The sequence below is a fragment of the Pangasianodon hypophthalmus genome, chromosome 14, assembly GCF_027358585.1.
Source record: "Pangasianodon hypophthalmus isolate fPanHyp1 chromosome 14, fPanHyp1.pri, whole genome shotgun sequence".
NCBI lineage: Eukaryota > Metazoa > Chordata > Actinopteri > Siluriformes > Pangasiidae > Pangasianodon > Pangasianodon hypophthalmus.
The window spans coordinates 6746593-6772454 of NC_069723.1; the positions used below are offsets into that span (position 1 = coordinate 6746593).

The following is a 25862-nucleotide window of genomic DNA, read 5'->3' on the forward strand; positions in this document are numbered from 1 at the left end:
AATTAATTAGTATGTAAAAATAAGTTCTTGAGCGTCAGTGACTTTTATTTTGTAAAAAAAAAAAAAAAGTCCTGGGCCATTTCCCGGAAGTGAGCTGCCGGTGTTTGTCTTTCATCCACACTGGCTGAAGGAAGCAAGAGCCTGGGCAAAGCTAGTGGAAGCTAAAGGTATGATTGCTAACGCTGTTGTGATAAAAATCAACCTCTGGGTGGCTTATTTAACTTGTCAGATTAACTCAGTGCTCACATCAGAGAAATCCGAGCAAATGTTGTTCTAGACTTTTAAAGAAATTGCGTAGGAAATACCAAGAAAGCTACTAGAGCGCTAGCCTGCTAGCTAGCTAGCTGTGTCGAAATGATGTCACATGAGTGGCTTTAACTGCGACACGTGATCTCTGGAGATTTCTGTGTGTTTCTGTAGATGATATTAAATATTAAAGCTTGTAGTATTTAACCGAGCTACGATGTGGCAGCTAGCTGGACGCTTTAGCACAGGAAGCCGGTTAGCTAGCATGCTAATGAGAGGATCCCAGGGCGCATACTGCTGTGATGGACAGTGTGGAAGTGCAGAGAGCTCCAGGGCTTTACACGCGCTACACGCTCTACACGCTCTACACGCAAGCACACTAATTAGTTCGCTAGTACACAAATATAGCGTGCAGTATGGCAGCCAGTTCCCTGCCTTACCACAAGCACACATCACTGAGAGGTGATGGTGAAAGTGCACTTTGCCCTTCTCAGCTGTGGCGTGGTAGGTCTTGTGAAACCTTATCTATCACCTCCTGGGATAGATCTTAACCAGGGATTGTGTGTTAGGAATCCTGTGTAGTGAAAAAATATCATATACAAGAAAGTTCCTGGAAAAAAAAGCTTTTTTTTTTTTTGTTGTTGTTGTTTTTATTCTCCTCAGGTGTTGGAAGCCATGGCTGAAAATGCAGCAGATTGTGAGTTTCCCCAGAGGCGACTCGGACCCAAAGACAGCCGCAACGGTAATTTTAAAGGTCAGTATATTACCAAGAAGAGGAGGATTCTTCTATCTTCGTCCAACTCTGCCACGCTGAAAATTCCAGTTTTACCGGTCAAGGGTCAACTGTAGATACCAGCACTATGAGCAGATAAACAGGCTTGGGTCTGTGTGTGTGTTGTTCTTATAAATACTGATTTGCCACCTTGTCTGCTATTTAAAGCAGGTTACATGTGATGTTCACTTTCTATATATTACTGCACATGCATTTGCAGCACCCACACTTCCTGTGTCCTTGTGCACTTAGCATAGTTTCTCTATATCACAGGTTCCCCACCTTTTTTGTCAACTGAACCCCTGCAGCTTAAATTATTTACACCCAGTGATGTCAAGCAGGCTCACGTTAAGTCAATCTTTTGCTTGTTAAAAAAGTTTTGGAAGCTTTTGCTTCCAAATGGCTTTAAAAATGTATAAAAACTTCACACTTGAATTGGAAAGCTGCTTCAAACATACTATATCACACACACTTGAGAAAGGGTTTGTCTTGTCACTGTCTGTGCGTGTAAATCCAAATTTTAAATATTCCTCGCTGTCCTTGCAGAGCCTTTCTCGCCTTTCTTGCCTTTCTTGTGCTTCTTTTCCTGACAATGTGTCTGTCCAGTTTGAGTTATTTTAAGAAGTTCTCAAAGATGAAGACAGTTTTAGCCATGAAGAATGATTCTTCTAGCTAACACTGTAATTTATGTTTAACTCTAACATGAACCGTGAGGAATTCAATCAACTTCTATCCCTTTTTTTTTATGAATGAGAGTACAATAAAATGCTACAGTATTAATAGTTTTAATTAATTTCCCTTTTATTTATCACCTAACGTATCACTGACATTTCCATCACAGTCTCACAACCACCATCCCCACATCCCCACATCCCGCCCCCCACAGTTCCACCACAAACCCCTGGTTGGGAATCCTTGCTCTGTGTGGTTGCAGATTTGATCCTAGTTGTTGGTTGAAGTGCACCGCGTGACGTGTGGTGTGATGTGTTGTGTTCAGATATGTCGGTCAGAGAAAGAAGGCAGCAAGAACGAGAAGAGCGTCTCTCTCTGGTGCTGTGGAGAAAGCCCGTCCAGACGCTGCAGTATTCTTTCTTAGAGACACTCATCACTTTGAAGGAGTGGACATGGAAGTAAGCTCCTTGATCTCAGTATATTTTTCACAATCTTTGTGGATGTGCAGGGTTAAAGCATGATATGACCTTGCCTTCATGACCTTTCTCACAGTGTGCAGTTTCTGGGTTGGGGGCAGTAAAGTTCCTTTTTAAACAAGAAAATAATAAATAAATCTAAGAAAATGTAATCATTCTAATACAAATCCTCAGGACCACTTTTTAACTCTACATATTTATTTAATTGAATACTTTGGTGATTCCAGCAGTTGGCACAAACACAATGCACAGCGTTATGTCTTTGATAATTATTAAACTGGCTGCCTGTAGATCAGTGGTTTCACTTACCAGAGCCCCCCTTACATTAGGTGAACTTTGATATGTCTTTCTGAAACCCAGCCCCAACCGTTACCACCCTCTCATCACAGGACAAACTATAAAACGCAATGCATGTAGTTGGCCCAAGTCACACAAAAGGGCTCTGCAGTGATAATAACTGATACAAATCCATTTAAGGAAATGTCATGTAGTCTTGATTGTTTGCTTTTGCAGCTGAATCTGTCTAACTGTCTAACACCTACTCTTTATTTATTAACTAAGACTGCTGTGTTACTACTCTCTGTTAATAGTCAAATAGCACAGGTAACTATATATAACTTACACACACACATATATACATTATTAAGTTTTTATATATATATATATATATATATATATATATATAAAACTTGCACATTATTCTTAAATATATGCACAGTACTGTAGAAAAGTCTTACACACCCTATTTTTTTTTGAAATACGAATTTCGTCCTACATGTTTATTTAATGACTTCTGCATTATTGAGTCAGTAAAAAATATATTTCCAAACATTTCTTTTCCAACAAAAAAATTAAATATTCCAGAAAAAATATATGTATGTCAGTAAAGAAAGTAACATATTACATAATTAAAACACTTTTCACACAAAAACCATAATGAAGTGTGTCAGAGATTATCTGCAAAAACAGAAGCGAGTGTGACTAAGGCTCCAGAGGAACCGTGGCAGATGCTGAGTAAAACTCTACCTGAGACTTCTGATGATTTATTTATTTATTTATTTTTAAAGCTAAGGGTTGTCACACCAAATAATCACTTTGATTAGTTAGTAGAGTTTACTGATCTTTATACTATTTTATGTAGAAATGCTTACATAGATACACAGGCATATTTTACAGGTGCCTACGAGTAATAATTCTGTATACATAATTATATTTTGAAAGTTTAACGGTCTTATTGGAATTTTTTTTCTTTTTTTAAGTTCTACTCATCCCCCACACTGTAAATAAATGACTAACAGTTATACGGCTGGTATCATTTATGATATTTATGACTCAAAAGTCTGAGAGCGCTAGTGAAAATGCTTCTGTTTTGCATTCTTTTCTAATTTAATGCAGTTTTCATTAGAAATTATATTACTGACAATAACCTGAATGTAAAGTAGAATCTTTGAAATATTTACATGAATTTCAGAGTTTCTAAGTAACTTGGTACTTCCCCTTTCTGCTTTAATGACAGTATGCACTCGAGCTAGCATGGACTCCACAAGTTAGTGCAAAACCTCATGGCCCATTTTAGATCAAATCCATCAGAGTATCATCTGAACACATGCTTCAATAGAAGAGGTTTGACATGAGGAAAATCTGATCTTTTGTACAAAGCAGTTAACATGGTCAATAACACACATTTGCTTACATTTAAATAGTGACCTAGAAATAGTGCAGAATCTTGAATATTAAATATTCAAGATATTGAACATTTACTTTCTGTTTTAAATGTTTCAAAATTCTGTTTATTTCCAAATTTAAATGAAAAAAAAAAAAAATCCAAAATTTTCAAAGTGGTCTCAGACTTTTGGACCTCACTGTAAGCTCAACAACTTTTTTAACTAAACGCTATGTGTATTGATCGCTGGAATTCCCGCACACTTACCACATGGATATAAGGTGATGTGAAGGATGTAAATATCACTAAACATGAACCTCATGTTTGATGGACATGATGGACCACATATATTCCACTCCCTCCTTTACACAAAGTACTCATGCAGCTAAATCTCTCTAAATGAAAATGGCCTGTTGTAGCAGCAAATGAAATGACATTTCACTTCCCCAATGAAGACTGGGGAAAATGTTTTGTGAGGAACCAGAAAACATAACGTCCTCAGTCGTTAGACTTCCCCATGGAGGAGAACATAAGAGAACAGCTTTACCTTTGACTGTTACAATACGCTGTCAAAGGGGACGCCATAAATGCTAAATAAATGTCTCCTTAGAGAAAACGCCACCATATCAACGTCACTATATCATATATATATATATATAAATAATATACATATATTTTTCTATTCCTCCGCCACTAGGTAGTGGATGCATTATGTTCTTATCTGTCTGAGATAATCGTTCTCAAAGGATTTATATAGAATTATCACTGTAACCAGCAGATGTACTGATTAGATTTTGAAATTGCTCCAAACAGGATCAAGGTCACAGCAAGGTCAAATGTCTGAAATAGTTTTTCAACAGTTTTTCATTAGCTTCCTTCCTGTCTGAAGTCAATTTAAAGGATATTTGAGGCATATAAATTAGTAATAATAAGGCCTAGCCTTGTCTGCAGTGGAGGAATCAAATTCTGCTTGTTTTTTTTTTTTTTTTTTTTTTTGGTTTATTATTAGTTTATTTACTTAGTTTATGTGGTGATCCAGCTGTACAAGTTAGTTGTTGTTATAGAAAAATTACCATATTACAACGGGTGCATTAATATAAAGCTGTGATTTGCTTTTTATAGCTTTTTGCTTTTATGGAAAATTAATCGATATCTTCTGCGCAATCAGATTTGAGAACATGATAACTTATAGCTCCATACCGTTTATCAGTATGGGTCCCCCAGGCTGTGCAGGGGGTATTCAAACTGTTGGGTGTGGGTGAGATGGAAAATATCAAAAAATAAATCTTTAAATGACTGTTTCACGCCTGGCAACCTTTATAGTTTCCGTAGGGGCTTCTCATTTTAACAGCGGACCTGTCAATCAGTCTGGAATGATCGACAGTTGTGCAGGTATTTTAAGCTCTCAGCTTCAAAGATGTGCTAATGTGGTGCTCTTTAAATGGAGATTTAAAAAATATATATATATTAATGAGAAATAAAGTCTATCAATGTGTGTCCGACTTGTAGTTATTTAATAATAGTTATGACATCAGGTAATTATATTTTATTAGGCATGTCACAGAAATATTTCAAATAATTACCGACTTTTTTTCCCTTGCATCCGAAAAGAGTCAAAAACGGCATGTTCGGTGTCAGCTGGTTTTAAAAAACATTAAATGATCTCAAACAAAGGGTTAGATTTAACACTTTACAAAGGATTTTGATGGTAATTATAACTGGACTGTGATTTAAATCGCTCATGGTTTGCTTTTGTCTCCTGTGATGGTCAGAACGGTCAGGGACACAGCGACAGGGATTTGCAAAAAGATTGTATTAAAAATATACTGTATGTTATTTACTGTTCGCTGTGTTTATGCCCTCCTCTGTTCTGATGTATTATAAGACTGTGGTTTTGTTTTTATTAAATTTTATTTTCCGGTTAATAATAGGCATTAATTTTACACAGCTGTTTTTTTTTTTTTTTTTTTTTTTTTTTTTTTTTTTTTTAAACACCTGGTGTCAGGCTTCATAGGGGAAAAGTTTTACTGGAAATCAAAATGTGTGTACAGTATGTTAACTGTAAACTTTATTTTTGTCTCTCGCTCCACAGGCTGTGGTACAGAAGATATTCAGTGTTTTTGGTCCTAGTGCTTTTTTCAGTCTTCACAATGGCCTACTCAATAGAAGGAGCACATCAGAAGGTGAGATATTCATATCCTTATCAATGAGTGCACTTTTTTGTGTGTTTCAGCTGTACTTTTATGACACTGACAGGCGCCGTTGTTCCAGGAACAAGTAGCTGAACATATTTTGTACCAAAAGTTTCATTTTCCCCTTGTCCATGTTTTAAACTCAGTTTGTTGTTTTAATCATTGCACTGCAGTTTTGCTGACATTCTGTTAGCAAAATGTGTCCTCATATAACGTTTATCATGAAAATGTATCGTGGTATGATATTTGTTCCTTCTGCCACAGCTCTGACTGTAGTTCCAGCTTTAATTCAAATTTAATGTTAATGCGCTTGTTCTTATATGCTATTTCTTCTACAGTAACAGCCAGCGGTGGACAAAATACAAAAAGCCTGTACTTGAGTGAACGTAGGGGGTTGTACTGTAGTACTGTTGCTAACACGCATGTCTTCTGTTTACATTTCTGCTGAAGTTAAAGTACAATACTGTACAGTACAGTACTGCTTTTTACTGTACTTAAGTGTCAAAAGTAAAAGTACAGAGTTTGCACATGGCAGGAATATCTCCCTCCGCTCCCTTCACCAGTGCCTCAGCGTGTCAGTCTGCAAAGCAGGACGTGAATGAACCTGTCAATCATAATTTATTTAAAATAAATTCAAATTCAGAGTTAAATACTTTTGTGGGGTATGACAAGACACGTGAAGTTAAAATATTCCTGATTTATTTTTCATTTTTTTTATAGCAGCATCTAATGACACACATTCCCACTCAAATGTGCTATTTAAAAAAAACAAAAACAAAAAACAGTATTCATGCATAAATACAGGGACGAAACTCTCAAAATTAGCTGCAACATGCACTGGAGAAAGGAGAGGCCTGTCAGAACTATATGTGTTTCATCTCTGTATTTATAGAGGAGTCCTGTTTTTGGTATTGTTTATTTATTTATTTTTTTATGCACATTTGAGCAATAATTAAAAGCTTCTAAGGCACAAGGATTGATTTGCTTCACTTTGAAAGCGTGTAGTATTCAGATATTTTTAGCCAGTTCAAGTTTTCTCCTACTTGAGTGTTTACTGCCCTCTGAACTGCACTCAGCTGCTATTTCTACCTGCACTGTAATATAAATTACAACTGAGTCTACTTTTTCTGCTTAAGGTGCAGGATTTAGATATTCGGATGATAATTGTGTTGTGTGTTGTGTTCTCTGTGATGTGTGTGTTATAATCTGTGTTGAAAGTATTGTGTTGTGACCAAACACCAAGAAAAGTTCCTAATACATGAAAATGTACATGAAATGTAAATGTATATGGCAAATAAAATGATTCTGATAAGTAACAAATGACAGACAGAAAGTAATGGAGTAAACATTTCACATTTCACATAAACGGACTGAACAATACCTGTGTAATTGTTAACATGGTGAAGTTTTCGGTCAGGAGATGTTTATTTAGCATTTTCGGAAGGAGTCTCCAGTGTAAAGTCCAGGAATTGTTCAGTACAGAAGGCTTTGCAGTCTCTCACTAATATGACAACGTGCATGTTTTTTAAAACTTTAAAATAGAGGAATTAAAAAAAGAGAGGCTGGTGAGGGAAAGGCTGTGTATAGCTGATAACAGGAATTAACTTGTTACGTGGAACATTAAATGGAAATATAAACAGATAAAAAGAATGAAGTGTCATTCTTTAATCAATCAGAAAAAATAGGCAAATTACTGTGATATAAAAAAGAGGAATAAAAGGCTTCAGGACATGCTGTTACAGGAAAATATTCACCTTTGTACTGATCATACTACATTGTCTTTGAATATATATATATATATATTTAAATAACAGTATGTTCCTTATATATCAGCCATCTCTACACTGTATTACCACTCTAATGTTTAATAAAGCTTTGTTTAGATTTTCCTCAAACTATAATATCCTTTTTTTTTAAAGTGACACCCATTTACCATGTAGCTCTGTGCTGTGCATTTTGCTCCTTGTCATTACCATTGATTGCTAAAAGAGATTTTTTTTCTCCTTTTTTTAACTCTGCAGTATGTACAGTACTTGGAGAAGAAGATCCTGTGGTGTGCCTACTGGGTAGGCTTGGGGATTTTGTCTTCAGTAGGCCTTGGTACAGGCCTTCACACTTTCCTTCTTTACCTGGTAAGAGAAGCAGTGATCAAGATATATTAAAACAAAAAAATGTATTTTTATTTTTTTTTTGTTTTTGGTTTTTTGCTTCAGACATATTGACAAAACTGAGTTCGAATTTTCTGATGAATTTTGGCCAGAGGGTAAACCAACTGATGCGTCACAGTCAAATATGGAAGTTCCCCATATCAACTGTCAGCTCTTCCAAAAATAGAGCTAAAATGGTGCTCCATGTTAGTTTAGTACTGTTTTTTTTAAACAGCACGTAGTGAAACTTTCTTGTCAAATTGACTTTCTTTCTTATTTTACCCTTCTTATTTTGAACACACATATTTATCCGTCAATACTTTCAAATAGCTGAAATGATGCAATGGAGAGATGAAGCTGTTTTTGAAAACTGCTTCTCACGGTTTGTCTGTATGATGGCATGACGTACTCATCGGCACTGACTCAGACTCATCAGACGGTGGTCAGAGCCGTTGTTTTCTGGTCAGCTCTGTGAAGTCATCGCGACACGGTAATGACTCGCATGTGGCGAATGTTCACACTGAGCTTTCTGACAAACAGGGACGTGAAACTGCCAGTGTGGGTTTTGAGTCTAGCCCTTCAGAAATGAACACCGTGTTTTCCTTTCCTTTGAATTAACAGTGTTTGACAGAATCAGTTTGGGCTTCGGGCCTAGTTATTCGGAGCTGGAAGTGTTTGCCGTCTCACAATACTGGATTAACGTGTTGCTGTGTAAACATGACTCAGCAAGCTAAAAAGTGAACAGCTAATATTCAAAATACGGAGTGATAAAGCATTTGTAATATTTCTGCTGAGTGTGAAATAGTGTTTTGAATTGAACACAAACACTTGTTCACTTACAAGAGGTGACCTAATGCCTCTCTGTCTGGGAAAGCAAGTTATTTTAGCTTTCCTGAGTGATCTGGTGTCACCTGATCAGGCTCTTCCAGCTCTTCTGCGTCATGACCCCATGGTGAGATCATCTGCTACTTGTGACTTGATCTGAGACTCGCCTGACTCGACAGCCACAGCGGTGCTTGCTGCAGGCATTCCTCAGCTTAACAGGCATCTAAGGCAAATGTCTGAGGAGCGACAGCATGCCTGAGCAGCTTATCTTGTTACAACAATGCTCACTACTGCTGATTTCCTTTCCATTGCCAGCTTCACTGAAAGGCTTTAGCTTGTTCTAATGGCATCCACACCCTCTAATATGGGGGGTGTCCAACATTTTTTTTTTTTCTTCCCGGTGTGACTCCAGCTTGTCATTCCAACCAAGCAGGATCCACACCTGATAAGACGCAGACCAAGAATGACTAATTAAACAGGTGGAATCAAGGGTTGGAATGAAAACCTGCCCCCATGGCTGTTCTTTTCAGATAAGAACAGAAGTTCCTGCATTAATAGTTATAATAGGTGTAAGACACTGACTGCTACTACAGAGTTGAATGTAAAAGTTTTGATTTCTGACAGATCTGCCTTCTAAAATTCGTCAAAAGTGTATGCTAAAATTTTAAATAGTGAAGCAATTGAAATTTTGATTATAAATGTCGGGTGCACAAATCAGAAAAGCGAAACAGTTCAGGAAGAAAAGCTCCAGTGTGCTGCCCAGGCGCATGTCTGAATTGACTTGACCAAAAATTAGTAGCTAATGTAATCTAATAACATTTTGCGAGCTAGTTTGCAGTCTGTATTAATACAGACTAAGAAAAACGGATGAGTTTATAATCATCATCTTCTAGCAAAAATATTTGCACCCTTGACCAAAAATCAGTGGTGAGCCTATGAGATGTCGAGTTCTGTCCTTGAATCAAATCTAAAAGATATTACTAAAAAGATACGAGTGTTGCTTGGATCTTTTTGTGTCAGCCGCAAGCAGACAACATGATTTGCTTGCAAGAGAGCAGGAGAGTTATATATTTTCCTCATAATTAAGTTTTCTTCATACCTGTGTGTTCCTGATTCTGTAAAGATTACGTGCCATCCATGCTCGCTAATCAATCCACCTAGTGATACAACATTCTACCATCATCCAGCTCTTTCCTTGGCCGTTGTGTGAAGTGAGATTTGGAACAAGTAGTGTATGCTATAGTTACAGCATTGAGGCGTGTTGTACCACCGTGAAGTTAGATTTTAACTTACACACCAAATAAAAAATTTTGTTTTGCAAAATTCAATAAGGAAATTTTGTTTTGCAAAATTCATTTTTTTTTCTTTTTCTGGTTGTTAATTTGTTACTTGTCTGCCGGGCAACTATGAATTAAAAAATATGCTTGTTCCAAGCACCCAGGCTACTGTTTAGTCCACCCTGAAATGTGCACTTTTATTCCTCTTGCTTTTAATGATTATTTGAGCTGTTTTTTTTGTGTTGGATTTTTTTCCTTGTGAATCGCACTGCTGTTTTGTAAAGTTTTTTTGCCTCCACTCTGTAGTTTCTTTGTGTCTTTCTTCCATTTCTGAATAATGGATTTTCTTAATGGTTGGTCATGGTTCCTCAAAACACTTTCAATTCCCTTCTCTAGCTCTGCAAAAATGTCTGTAAAAAGGTTATACGAAAGCTGTTTTTTTTTTTTCCCCCATTGACACTTAACTGCTCATGGCAAACTGTTTGAACATTTGAGCCTGTCTGAACTTTTCAAGTCTTAACAAAGTAACTGTTAAAATAGACTTGGTTACTAATATTTAGCCATTAAATAAACATGGAATTCTGTAACGAAGGGTCCACCCAGAAACCAAGATGAGATGATGAAAGCTTTTTCACTCAACTATATATCTATTTAAAATGTTGCCTTGAGCTTATTAAATGGTAACTGGACCCCAGCTGGGGGTGGTCTCCTCTCGGTGGGGTCGGATCACTCTAACCAGTGTGTCAGGAGTTTGCAATGTGTTCACGTCGTGGTGCTTTGTATATGAAACGCTCCCCCACCAAGATTCCCACACACTTTGCTGGACATCACAGACTTAATACTGCAGTCTCTTTTTCTTTGTCTTGGTTGATTATGTTTAGTCTACTGGTTAGATACTTTTGTGAGCAATGCATTACCTTTTACTTCCCCTGTCTGCAAGTGCCAAGGCCATGCCAAGTACATTGCGTGACTCTGAGTTTAATAAAAGACAGTATGGGAAGTGTTGTCTTAGAGAGGTTGCAGTGGTGGTCATGTATCATAAAAGCCAGTTGTTATGATTGGTGCTCTACCCTGATTAATGCGCTTGTGATTTGTACCTCAGAAAATCCCCACTATCTTCATATCTGAAGAAAGTCTGTTGCTTTCATCTCGGTTGATGTGCACAGTTTTTTTTTAAAGGAGGAAAGAACAGGAAAAGGCTTACAGGCATGATCCTTATCTCTGCAGGGCCCACACATAGCCTCTGTCACACTGGCAGCGTATGAGTGTGGCTCAGTGAACTTCCCCGAGCCACCATACCCGACTCAGATTGTGTGTCCAGAGGAGGAGGGGGTGCAGGACAGTGTGTCCCTCTGGACCATTATGTCTAAGGTCCGGCTAGAGGCCTGTATGTGGGTGAGTACATATTAAGCACATTCAATATTCCATCTTTTACATTTTTTCTACACTCATTAAAGCTTTCACACATGACGTGTGAAGACTGAAAAGTGGCACAACAATTTTTTTAAAAATACATTATAAATTAACACAGCCTTATTTACATATCACAGATAAAAGATGAAATAATTTCAAACAGAAATGACACAAAATACAAAATAAAATGTATAAATAATTGAATGAGGCACTAAAAGACAAAATGGACGACTCAGTAAACGCCTGGGAGAATAAATACATCTTAAATTGGATTTAAAAATGTCCATTGCGGGAGTGCCTTCATAAAAGCGGGTAAGCTGACCCATAATCTGCAACAGAAAAGGACTGGTCATCTTGAAACCTCAGAACCACTGAATAGTTAAAAGCAGCTGGATCCTGCAGACGGTCTTAGAGCTCTTCAAGAAGAAGAAAGGGTGCAGAGGAGGTCAGCGATATAGCTTGGTGCCATGCTGTGTTGAGACTTCAAAAACAAATAATAAAACCTTAAACACAACCCTGTATTTGACTGATAGCTAGTGAAGGGAGGCCAGGACAGGAGGGTTGCTTTCTCGCATTCTGGTGCTGGTCAGGAGACGAGCAGCTGAGGACAGGACGCAGTTGTCTCGTGTAAAGGGAATTTCAATTATGAATACGAGAAGTAATAAAAGCATGAATAACCATGAATAATAATAATAATAATAATAAAAAAGGTTTTGCTTGGCAACTCAACTGAGTTTACTTCCTTGTCATATTTTGGGTCAAAAATGATGCCAAGATTTTTTTTTTTTTTTTTTTTTTTTTTTTTGCATAGCTATGAATATTATTTGATAGGCGCTCCAGAGTAAAGCAATAGTTTAAAGCAGAAGCTCACTAAAATGTAGAGCTGGTCAATATGATATAATATTGATGTTGTGCTAAATTGTCATTATACATTTTTCTGAGATAACATAGGTTTTATGGATGATATCTATTTACTATTTATCTATTTAAAACTCTCTGGAAAAAAAAGGGGAATTGATGTTAAAAATGTTTTGAATCTTTAAAATTGTAAACTGTTATAATTATTATAGTTTTTTGCCTCCTTTCCCTTTAAGTTATTTTTACAGGCATTAAATAAAAGTAGCATCAAACAAATGCTTAAAGGTTTATTTTCAAAGGTGACACGACTGTTCACTGGCAGCATGTATCATAAAAATGTCTTAAAATATTGTGAACTGATACATTTTTGTCATAGGGCCCACCCCTATACTAAATAGTTAACACTGATTGAGAGTATTCATGTCAGCATTCGTTTGCGGGTTTTTATTACTTAGTCATTTTTAGACTCATTTAGAACGAGTCATTGTTTAGGGCGTGGCACAAAAAAAGTTTTTACGGATTTTTTTTTTCCTCGGTAAATATGTATTGCATAGGGAGCTGGCACTGCTATTGGAGAACTTCCTCCATATTTCATGGCACGAGCGGCTCGTCTTTCTGGAGCTGAACCGGATGATGAAGACTATGAGGAATTTGAAGAGATGCTGGAACAAGCAGAGAGTGCACAGGTGAGGAATGTGCTCAGCGTGACACATACGCATTCCACAGTAACGAACATGCTGCATGTGTTGTGTGATAACGTTGTTGGTAATGACATATTTTTGAATTTCTTAAAGCAGTTCAGCAGCTATAACTGTATAACAATCTTCTTTTCGCATCATCACATAAGTCCCTATATGAGTAACAGGATGTGTTTTTATCGTGGTGCAGTGTATAACGAAGCACTTAGCATTGACAGTGAACTCAGGAACACCTTGCCCACCTTGCACCTTGGAATTAAGTAGTTTGTAGGGCATTCCACAACACCCTGTTTTTTTTTTGTTTTTTTTTTACCCCCCCAGACACTAATCCTCCCTCTAGACACCAGGTTATTGGATCCTGTCAGCTTTCTGATAGATCTCGGTGACTACCTCAGTGTTGTGGTTTACTGCTCCTGGTCATGTGACTGCTTCTTTGAAAACCCCTCCCTTGACTTCCAGTAAACCCTTTGAGCAGCGGGTGACTCATAATGAGAGCTTCCTTTTAATTATGTGCCGTTAGTGTCTGAGTGGACCTCACGTGGACTGTTCCTTTCACCGGCAGTATTTTAATTGGTTAAATGCTTAAAGCAGGATTTAGTGTGGTACCTTTCAGCGGATGCTGTTTCAGCAAAAATCTTCACCCCTTCACTGGCCTGCTATGAATCTAAAATAAACAGTTTCATTCAGTCATCTATTTCAACACACTGTACTCTGAAAGCAACTTTCTTTCTTTTTTTTTTTTGCAGTCTTGCCTAAAGTGACTTCATTGCTCAACATACTGGCGTCGTATTTTCTCTCAGAAATCTACATGTTCGTACTTTTTACATTTCCAGAGAAATTCTTTTAATGATAAATCACCCCAAGATCTCAGCTAATGATAAAATCTATATGCTTTGCTAAGACATTCATCAAAATGGTTGTCAGTTCCAAATGGCTACTGGGAAAAAAAAAAAAACTAAATATATATATATATATATGTATACCTAATAATAAAATATAAAAAAAAATATATATATATATATATATATATATATATATATATATATAAAATATATATATAAAAAAAATATATACACAAAAAAAATATATATATATATATATATATATATATATATATATATATATATATATATATATATATATATATATAGGTATATATATTTTATGTATATATAGGCGAGTCATATTGCATATACTTAGAACCTTAAGAGGAAAATGGCCCTCAGTTATTTAATACACTGTAACGATATTCACTATATGGTTATATATCATATAAATGGTCTTTGTTCTTTGCAGGACTTTGCAACAAGAGCAAAACTTGCTGTACAAAACATGGTTCAGAAAGTAGGATTCTTGGGAATCCTGGCCTGTGCCTCAGTAAGTGATTTCTCTTTCTGTTATAAACTTTGAGTATATGTACAGTACCGTCCCCTCTGAAAGTATTGGAACGGCAGGGCCGATTGTTTTGTTTTTCTTATACACTGAAGATATTTGGGTTTGAGATCAAAAGATGAATGAGACGACAATTTGGAATGTCCCGAAAAAGGAAGAAACCACTGTACTAACGGCCAGACATCGAACAAGTCGGCCAAGGAAAACAACAGCAGTTGATGACGGAAATGTTGTGAGAGCAGTGAAGAAAAACCCAAAAACAACAGTCAGTGACATCACCAACAACTTCCACAAGGCAGAGGTGAAGGTATCACAGTCCACCATTTGAAGAAGACTTCAAGAGCAGAAATATAGAAGCCATACCTCAAAATACAAACCACTCATCAGCAGTAAGAATCAGAAAGCCAGATTGGAATTTGCAAAGAAATACAGAGTATACAAAAGTTCTGGACCCAAAGATTAATCTCTACCAAAATGATAGAAAGACCAAAGTGTGGAGAAAGGAAGGATCTGCTCATGATCCAAAACATACAACATACTCTCTCATGGGTGAAGCACGGTGAAAGTAGTGTCATGGCTTGCGCTTGCATTTACAGAGAAATGCATGAAGTCTAATTGGGAGAAACTTCATCATGAGGCAAGACAATGACACAAAACATACTGCCAACACAACAAAGGACTTCATCAGGAGAAAGAAGTGGAAGGTTTTAAACTGGCCATGTCAATCACCAGACCTCAACCCAGCTGAGCATGCATTTCACCTCCTGAAGAGGAGACTGAAGGGAGAAACCTGAAAGAACTGGGATCAACTGAAAGAAGCTGCGGTACAAGACTGGAAAAGCATCGCAAAAGAATAATGCCACAGTTTGGTGATGTCACTGGGTGGCTGGCTTGATCAGAATCAGAATCATGTAGTTATTGTAAGCGAGGGATATGCAACCAAATATTAAGTGTTATTTAATTTACTTTAAGACTCTCTGTTCCTATACCTTTGCTCACCTAACAATTGAGTGGCTTATATTCCAAGTCGTTTAACACATCTAGATATAAATATAGTCATTGAAGAGAAATTATTTGTGATTGCACTATCCGGTGTCACCCTGATGAGGATGGGTTCCATTTTGTTTTCTCTCAAGGTTTCTTCCTCACGTCGTCTCAGAGTTTTTCCTTGCCACCGCCTCCTCTGCCTTGCTCATCAGGGATAGATTTGTACATTTAAAATTTATATCCTTAATTTATATATTTCTGTAAAGCTGTTAAGTGACAGTGTCTATTGTTAAAAGCTCTATACAGATAAAATTTAATTGAAATATCAGAAAATTAGAGTTAAAATACTTATGTATTGTCTTATATACGTCTGTTGATCTCAAACCCAAATGTCTGTAGTGTTTAGCAAAAGCAAATGAATTGCCATTCCAATTTTTTCAGAGGGGATGGTATATATGTATATACTTACTGACCACTTTATTAGGAACACCTGTACACCTGCTCATTCATGCCATTATCCAACTAACCAATCAGCACAATGCATAAAATCATACAGGTCAAACGCTTCAGTTAATGTTCATACCAAACATCAAATTAGGGAGAAAAATGTGATCTCAGTGTCTTTGATTGTGACATAGCTGTTGGTGCCAGATGGGCTGGTTAGAGTATTTCATTCAGACACTTCTGATCTCACATTTTCACACACAACAGTCTATAGATTTTCACAGAATGATGCAAAAAGCAGCAAAAAATAACATTCATTGAGCAGCACTTCTGCAGGCGGAAACGTCTTGTTCATGAGAGAGATCAAAGAGAATGATAGGACTGGTTTGAGCTGAAAGGAAACTCAAATAACCACTCTTTACAACCGTGGTGAGCAAAAATGCATCTCAGAATGCACGGTAAGTTGAACCCTGAGGCGGATGTGCTATAGCAGCAGAAAACCACACTGGGTTCCGCTTCTGTCAACCAAGAACAGAGGTTACAGTGGGCAAAGGCTCACCAAAACTAGACAGTTGAAGATTGGATAAAGATCAGGCGATTGAAGTTTGTGACTGCTGATTGCATGAATGAGCAGGGATACAGGTGTTCCTATTAAACTGGCTAGTGAGTGTGTACTGTGTATGTACACATAGTTTCCAGAGAAACAGGATGTTCTGGATGAATGTCCTTCATCAGCTGTACAAGCAGAGTACTTCCTTGCACAGCTGATTTCTCAGAAAAGTCTTGTTTCACTGGAACATTTTGTACTACACTTAATTTTTTTTGCTACATCCAATTTATTGGATGTATTTTAGATGTTATAGGAATATTTTATAAGACACTGATATCAAACTGTGGCCTGCTGCATCATTTTATCTTGCACCAACGTAAAAAAAAAAGTTTCCTGTAGTACACAACTGCTAGTATGTTCACATTAGAGCAGATTAGCATAATGCAGTGATTTACTCTAAATCCCACAATGCATCACGTAGCGTCTTCCCCCTCGATAGTCACCAGTGAAGCTCCTTACAATGACGTCAAAAAGAAAGCTTAATGCAGAGCAAAGACAGTTTACACAGTACAGTGGAGATAAGATGGTGTGATTTCTCTGTAAAGGAGGCTTATAAAGAAAACACTTGACACCATTATGACACAAAGCTGAATGTCCTAACCTGAGGAATTAAAAAATTAGCATTTCACACTGCAGGATTTGTTTGCAGGAACAGCAACAGAAAAAGATGCAACAGTTTCCTAAGAAACCGTAGCGCTTTTAGAAATAGGAAATGGATCCCTTTTTTTTTTTTTTTTTTTTTTTTTTGCATGATATTTTCTGTTTAATACATTTTAAAATTGTATCTGATTGTATTTAATAACAATTAAAATGCCATTGGTTTCCTGTTAGTCTTTAGATTAGATACACATAATAATAATAATAATAATAATAATAATAATAATAATAAATACATTTTGAAATCATTTAGCCAGAGAGGATTTAGTAATGCCTGTATTTGGTCATGTTTTCTTTGGTTTCTCTTCTGAGACATCACACATCCTAAAGTGTGTTCAGTTTTTGTTCATTTTAATAAATACCTTTCAGTTTGCAGATCTCTGTAACTATCCCTCTGTAATTCTGCAATTTATATGAATGTACAAATCCATATAATTAATAATTATTTGTATAAAGTCTAGTATCATGTTAAACCTCAACACATTCTGCTTTTTTTCTCTCTCTCTCTCTCTCTCTCCCTCTCTCTCTCTCTCCCAAGAATACACTACAGGAAAAGTTTATTTTGCATATATATAATTCTTTAGCATGGAACAAAATGCTATAAATAAATGCCTGTAGTGGTGTATAAGTAGGGATGCACAATAATTTTAATTATTGTAATTATTGAGTTTTGACTTCTACAGTTGAACGAATTTGACTACGATTTTGGTGAGCTAAAGTTAGAAGACATTTGTATGTTTTAACTGTCTGTTGAAGTTCATATTGTACTAACATATTTATATACACTGCCAGTCAAACGTTTTTGAACACACTATATTATATTAGTTTTTATTAAATATTTTTAAATTAGAAAATCTAACCAAGGAATAAGTATAAGTGAATCGAAAAAAGTTTATTATTAATTGTTTAGTGAATTAAAAAATCTTAGAAATGATTTGAATTTATTGAAACTTTCTCGATCTAATTTAATCAGAAAAGACCAAAATCATTTCGCTGTCTAATTAAACACTTGGAGCTTGCCATGTATTTATGTTTTGCAGTTCATTCTAACGCTGACTATTAGTGTATTATCTATAGGTTTAATAGGATTACTCTCCAGGTGTGACTGTCTTTATTAAAGCACTCATTTAGTTCTGCAAAAAATGTAGGTTTCCTTATTTAATAGCTTTTCTTTTATATTTTATTTGGTCTGTGGCAATAAGAGTGATTAAACTGTAAAAACCATAAGAAACTCCAGGTGGAAGTTAACAAATACTTTTGACTAGATAAATATATAATACATATATAATACATATCTAATTTTATATGTATAATTTTTTATACTGTTTTTATATTTAGGATTTGCATTTAAAAGATTAGCACTCAGTGTGTCTGTTCCTTTGTCACACTGGTGCATTAGAAACAGCTGCATTTAAAATAATGCTGTTAAATTGTGATCACCACTTTGTACAACATACTGATTATGAATTTGGTTTTGCTTAAATTTTATATTTATCAAAATTCAGAATACATTGATCCTTTAGGGTTTAACAACAGACTATGGAGTTTGTAAATCATTTAAAACTGGTTAAGGGAAAAGACTGCTTGCCTTTAAACACTGTGTCTTACTGAAGTACCTTTGGTTGATTAGTAAATGACAATGAAAATGTAAAGTTTTTTTTAAACACTCCTGCTAATAAATACAGACAAAAAAGTCCTTCATTTACAATCTTATTAGAGATGACACAATGCCACTTTTTCTTTTCCCGATACTGATTCTGATGCAGGAAACTTGAGTATTAGCTGATGTCAATACCCATTCAATATATATATATGTGTATTATATATATTAAATATATATATATGTATGTTAAATATATTTTTATTTAAAAAGTTTTATTTGCATTTTTTTTTAACTTAGAAAAATACAGGAAAAAAACACAAAGCTAAAAACATGACTTACACATTCTGCAGCTTCCACACAAAATCACTTACATTGCAAATATAATAAATATAATAAACAATCAATTCTAACCAAAAAAATATGTTCAAGTCTGTTTAGATGTAAACATTTACAGTTACAAAACAAAAATCTTTTCCAAACCCCATTACATTTTTTTTCTATTTATTACAGGAACAGTCTGTCTCTCTCTCTCTCTCTCTTTTTTTTTTTTTTTTTTTTTTTTGTAAACATTCTTTTTTTCCTCTGGTATTTGATCCATTTTTTCCTGGTATTGGCCCAAAACTGATCCTGTATAACTGATTAGTACCATCTCTAAATATATTTCTTTTCTCTTTTTCTACCCTCAGATCCCAAATCCTCTGTTCGACCTGGCTGGTATTACATGCGGCCATTTTCTGATCCCATTTTGGACCTTCTTCGGAGCAACACTAATCGGAAAAGCAGTTATCAAGATGCACATTCAGGTACACTGAATGAATGTTTGTTGGTCAGATTTTTTTTTTTTTTAATGAAGAGTTTTGGTTAGGTTGGTTAATCACAGATATGACTCTACATGTAGTTAGCACATTGTTCTTAGAACAGCAGCATTCATTTAAACTTTAATAACCACAGAGGTCACAACTGACCATAAGGGTGGACTGATACACTTCCTAATTTCCATTTTATGACTCAAGAATGGCCGTTGAAGCAGAATGGCAGATTTCTGCTTAATCACTTGGGTTAAAATGTCGAGTCTTGAAAAGGGGTGAGAAAATGGACGTCCTTGAGGTGCTGTGCGAGTCATCAAAGCAGCAATAAGCTTGTGTCAGGCGGTGATCTCACTGCTCCTTCTGGGAGCATGTTTCAGCATCTCCTGAAGACAAAGAGAGCTTGAAGCATTTCCTTTCCTCCTCATGTTAGTTTGACCCGAATCCTATCACTCATGCTCTTGATTCACTGTCTGAAATGCTCTGTACATCTCGTCTCTCTCCATAGAAACTCTTTGTAATCATAACGTTCAGCAAGCACATAGTGGAGCAGATGGTCTCTCTGATCGGGTGAGTAATAACGCATTCATGTTTCTCTTGGAAAAATGGTGAAATCATGGGAATCCATGTGTTTGAATCATGTTGGAGTTCCCAAAATTAGGGATATGTTTTAAAAATACAATAACAAAAATAATGTCACAAAAACACTTTAATATAGTTTAATGAAGATTTATTTAAATCATTTAATGAAGATAAACTGAAACAGTGTAACTGTTAAACAGTGTAATTAAACCAGTGACATGTATAATAGTCTACAATTTTCCAATATTGTTGAATAATAGTTGTTTAATATAATAATTGTTTAATACAGAGTCTTCCTGAAAGCTCATAAAAATGAGCAAAAGTTAATATATAAAATTTTTTAAAAACAGCATTGAGTCTCTTCCTGTAATGCCTAAACAAGATGGAGAAACTTGGAGGCATCTTGGTGCACTCCTCCATGCAGAACATTTTAAGTTCTTTTAAAAAAAAAATAGTTATTTGTTTTTCAGCAAACATTCGACTTGACCTAGCCTTAAAAATATTATACACAATTGCAGGACTTATTAAATATAAAAGTCAGGTCACTTAGTCTAACACATCAGCTGTGGGGGGGTTTGCTCAATATATATTCCAGAAATACGTTCCACATCTTATTAAAAGTGTTAATATTAATAATTGTAAAAGACAAAAATCCAGAGGGATTATTTTTATGCTATCCTGGAATGAAAGATGTCTTATCTGAAATCCATCTAAGGAGTTTTTTCCCCCCTGGTGCAGAAGGTTAGAACATTATAGAGTGTGTATGTGTGTGTGTGTGTGTGTGTGTGTGTGTGTGTGTGTGTGTGTGTGAGAGAGAGAGAGAGAGAGAGAGAGAGAGAGAGAGAGAGAGCAAGCAAGCAGTGTGTTTAGTTAGAATACCTAGGACCAGAGAAAGTGGTTCAAACTCAAACTGTATTTTCTACAATTCATACAAGATATCTCACCAGTATCTCTGTAATGTGAAGCATGACTAGAAAGTATTAGTGAGACTACCAAGTGCTTGTTTTACATTTAGGACATAAATGTGCTACATTTAATGTGCTAGTTTTCAATTTTTACATTTTGATAAACAGGCAGGAGATGTGTGTACCCTAAGTTGTATTGCTTTTGCATGATTACATGTTGTTTTCTTTGCATTGTCTCAAATGTCCTTCCACATTCCATATGTAATTTCTACATCAAGATCCTTCTCCCAGCTTAACTTCAGTCCTTGAGCTTAACGTCAGGCCAGGACTAAGTCATCAGGATGCCATAGAGAACACTGATTGATTGACAAAAAAAATGTTTTTCAATAGGAGAAATATAGAAAATATATGCTGAGGCAGTCAGGTATGTTTTTCCTCCATTATAAAAACTCTTATCTGGAAATTAAAAAAAAAAAAAAAAAAAAAAGATAATTTCTGGATGTATTATATTTCTCCTGAACCTGATTAAAAGCCATAAAAAGATCAACTAAATAAGGTTGTTCCATAGAACCCCAGTGCATCTAAAACTAAGCTCTTTTTTTTTTTTTAATTTTTAGTTTTTATTTTAGTTTTATTTTTCCCTTTGGTTTGTGCATGTGGACGTCCCTCTTTAATTCAGATCACAGATTTTCAGTAGGGTTCAAATCCAAAGACTGAAATGGTCTTCACAAAAATGTTTTTTTTTTTTTTTTTTTTTTTTTTTTTAAAAAAACATTTCTGTGTTGATTTGGAAATAGGTTTGGCTCATCATCAGTGCAGTTTGTTTCTACCAATTGCCCAGAAACAACTGAAGAAAGAACGAAGCCCCATAAACATGAGCGGTGGCGTGAGTGCTTTGTGACTCGTGTTAGTAGCATTCAAGTTAGTAGCAGTCAGTCAGAGCATGAATGAAACCCCATTATAAGCTTAAAAAGCCTGAATTGCAATACAGTGACACATTTCCATTTACATTTTACATTTCAAGCAACAAAGCTGTATGTGTGTGTAATATTTAGTGCCCTTGCCTGCAATCTATCTCTATCTTCACTATAACTTTCTGTGAGATTGCAGCTATCCATAATTTGTCAAATGCTACTCTACAATGTGGAAATGGTTAGTAAAAGCACTGTTGAATCATTCGTTGATTTAACACAGTTTTGTTCCTCTCTACCGTACGGGAGGTTAGTTCTCATGACAATTAAAGAGTAGCTCATTTGTTTGTGGTAGTCATTCGAATAATTGGGTTTGCACTTATCAATGTATCAAGACAGCAAGATGGGTACTTGGCAAAAGGGAGTTCATTGAACTCAAATGCTTTGTGGCTTTCTTCCATGTAGAACGTTTTTGCATGCACTTCAATTCTTTCATGGTTTTGGTTACATTCTGAGCTGTAGTCTGAATCATCACCTGCAGAGCATACAACGTTCTTATAGAGCAGTTATGCTGATGAGTTAATGTGAAACAGTCTGATTCTGAGACTGAAGTGCAATTTATGGAGGAGAAGAAGCAAGAAAGCAAGAAGTAGGTTGTATTCATTTAACCACAAAGAGTCGACATTTGAATGTCCGTTAGGTTTTTCGCACTTCCTATGACTCAGAGACATCCTGTGTAATTCTGTCATTCACAATTGTGTGTATTGCACCTATTTGATATTTCAATGTAGAAAAATCACAACCACTTGGATCAGACTTAGGATTTTTTTTTTAAATTAAATTTAAACTGCTGCTTCATGATAGAGAAGACTAACCCATGTCAGATCCACAAAGTATTGTGTGTGTTAATATATCCTAAAATCTAAAGATTACTTTTAACACTTCAATACAGTTGAAGTCATTATGATCTTCTCTTTTTCGAGTGTACAATCTGTGTAGTGTATTAGATACGTGTCACTGACCGTCACTCCTTCAAACCTGGGCGGTTCTTCCTACATGTCACTGATGACACAATGTCGACTCACTTCCTGATTAATAGCTCCAGACCAGTTCTAACAGGAACCTCGGTAATATAAGCAAGTGTTCGAAGATCTCTCTCTTCAGTGTGCTGTGCCACCTCACCCGGAGTGCACAGTTAACATTTAGATATTTAGTGGACTTTCTACAGCAGTCTAGTGGATCTTCGTCAGGATCCTGTAAAGGGTAAGTCAGAATTGGCCTAATGTGTGTTTGGCTGTATTCACAGGGCCATACCCGGGGTTGGAGTTTCCCTACAGAAGCCTTTCCGTGAATATCTGGAAGCGCAGCGAGCTAAGCTTCATCACCCAGCTGGGCATGGCACACCTGCGGTAAGAACCACACGTGTCTCTCTTTTGTTGGTTCAAGAAGACATTTTTTTGATGCAGGTTTCCACACTGTAGTTTGACTCTAGTTCATTCAGCATTGATACAGCTTTGATATTTAAGTAGGGTTCAGTGGGAAACCTGCTTTAGTGTTTAGGAGTCAGTTTTATTCTCAGATCTTCACTCAGTTTCTTAAACAGACTTAAAAAGCCTGTGATATGGGTTGAAAAATACTAAATATTAGCCTCTATATTTCGGTATATAACTTGATAAAAGGAAGTGTAAGTTTAACCGAGCTTAATGTGACTTTACTGCCTTGTAATGAGCTGCTTAGTGGATGCCTTGTACAACAGTACAGCAGTCTCATTAGTAACGTCTGTTTGCTTTTTGTGTGCAGGGTGAGAACTGGCTCTCCTGGGTCTTTGAGAAAGTGGTTCTTGTCATGGTCTGCTATTTCATTTTGTCCATCATAAATTCCATGGCACAGAGCTATGCCAAGCGGCAGCAGCAGAGGAAGCACTCAGAAGAGAAAACCAAGTGATAGACTCACAGTAAATCATCTCAGGCTCCCAATTTGGAAACTAAGGAGTATTTAACCTGGAAAAGACGGAATGGGCACTAATTTAATGTGTGCTTCTTTGTGTACTATTCTGTTGTCCCCCACCCACACACCCACACACACACACACACACACACACACCCACTCTTGTCTGTAGCGTTTGACTATTAAAATCAGATGTTAGAACTTTGTGGTTTTTACCTCTACAGAGATACGGGAGATTAATAGAGACTGTGGACGGTAATACTTGTTGCAAAGCCTTATGCAACATAGCAGGGTCATGCTTCCATTGAACTGAATACAGTTCTGATCACGTAGAATAATTTATTTAATTTCTGTGTTAATAGTATGAATGGGCAGGGTTACTTTTGTGAGACTGGTGATGCAGTGAGTGTTTTTCAAGGGCAGTTCTCTGTTTTTTTTAAAACACGGTCTGATGGCATTTTCTTTTTCTCATACAGGGACAGCAATATATAAAAAAAAAAAATCTGTACGGTTTCTTAATTGCCTGCACATTGTGTAAATAATTTGTGTTTTAACATAGTTTATGGAAGTCTGAATAGACTTTCTGCCATAATGTGACAAAACTGATGTTATTTAAATCTGGTAAATTTCAAAATTGGGCCTAGCCTCATGTACCATGCATATACACATTTAACTTTATAAGCTGCCTCAATTATGTTTTTTTTCTGTCTTAATACATTTTATGTGAAGCTAAAACTTGTAGGTCTTTCATAGACCTTGGTTTAATTCTGTTCGACATTAAAATCAAGTAATGCATCATTTGGTTACACTTCATCATGTTCTAGCTTTTATTCATGGATGATAAATCCTTTAGGCTGCCTGCAATTCAGAGAGGATTTTTTCCTGAAGGCGTCCATGTCCAGAGGTAAGTGTAGTTTCTAAAATGCAAGTTCCTCATTAATCTTAGTGTTTGACATTCTAGGAATTAATGTGGTTTTTTTTTGCTGTACATTCTACAATGTAGCTACTAAATAATTTTGCTGTATAGTTTACTGTAAGTCATTACAGTGATAAGAATCTGCAATAGAGGAGGTCTTTTAATGAATAAGATGATGACGTGAAACAGGTTTGAATTTGCCAGCAGGGTTGTAGGGAAGTCAAACGGTTTTGCATGCTTCACCGTTGAGGTTCCTTTTATCAGGAGCACCGTGTTCTGACAGTCCCATCATGTCAGATAGCTTATCAGACTGGTGTTGGCTCTGAAGTTGTAAGGCGACAGCAGTCTGTAGGCTGACTGAAATTTTGGGTTTATCACCTCAGAGGAAATGAAAGAACTTCAGTTTTGCAATACCCACTTCTGTTCGTGAAACTTGCCTTTTTAAAAAAAAAAAAAAAAAAAAAAAGAGCAGTGACGGTTGGACTGAGTCTGGTTTCCCAAAGAAGCAGTAAAGAAAATGGGAGAAAATGCTTAAACAGGAAACTGAAGTTATTTCTTCTTTGACCTGTTTCTGAAATGTGATCAGACCTTTCCACTTTAGAGAAGTGTGTTTTAGTTTGAATATCAGAGTTGGTGTTCAGATTGACAGTCTTTCTACATGTAGCTACAGTTTGAGCTACACACTTTTTGTCGTCAATGTAGTATAAATCGATTATGTCACTAAACAAATGAGTAATTGTCTTTGCATATATTTAAAATAAAGATGATTTGCATATTTACTTGTAGGAACAAAAGCAAATTATTGAGCACTTGTGGGTGTGGTACACGAATTCAGGAACATGACAAATCTAAAATATTGGACC

General features: G+C 36.1%; 1 protein-coding gene across 1 annotated transcript; it reads left to right on the forward strand.

The window, feature by feature from the left end:
* The first annotated feature begins 41 nt into the window (after positions 1-41).
* On the forward strand, positions 42-25778 carry vmp1 (vacuole membrane protein 1). The gene is made up of 12 exons (XM_026924354.3): positions 42-167; positions 910-1000; positions 2016-2148; positions 5922-6012; positions 8043-8153; positions 11498-11665; positions 13096-13227; positions 14536-14616; positions 19619-19735; positions 20247-20308; positions 23443-23545; positions 23937-25778. Exons 2-12 carry the CDS (start codon positions 922-924, stop codon positions 24078-24080), a joined length of 1221 nt encoding a protein of 406 aa, XP_026780155.3. The 5' UTR covers positions 42-167; positions 910-921; the 3' UTR covers positions 24081-25778.
* Positions 25779-25862: the final 84 nt, after the last annotated feature.

Excerpts from the sequence above, each read along its gene's own strand:
- vmp1 (XM_026924354.3), top strand. The coding sequence starts at position 922 with ATGGCTGAAAATGCAGCAGATTGTGAGTTTCCCCAGAGGCGACTCGGA. Across the intron at positions 14,617-19,618 it reads GAATCCTGGCCTGTGCCTCA|ATCCCAAATCCTCTGTTCGA; the intron begins GTAAGTGATTTC and ends TTCTACCCTCAG. Across the intron at positions 23,546-23,936 it reads CTGGGCATGGCACACCTGCG|GGTGAGAACTGGCTCTCCTG; the intron begins GTAAGAACCACA and ends TTTTGTGTGCAG.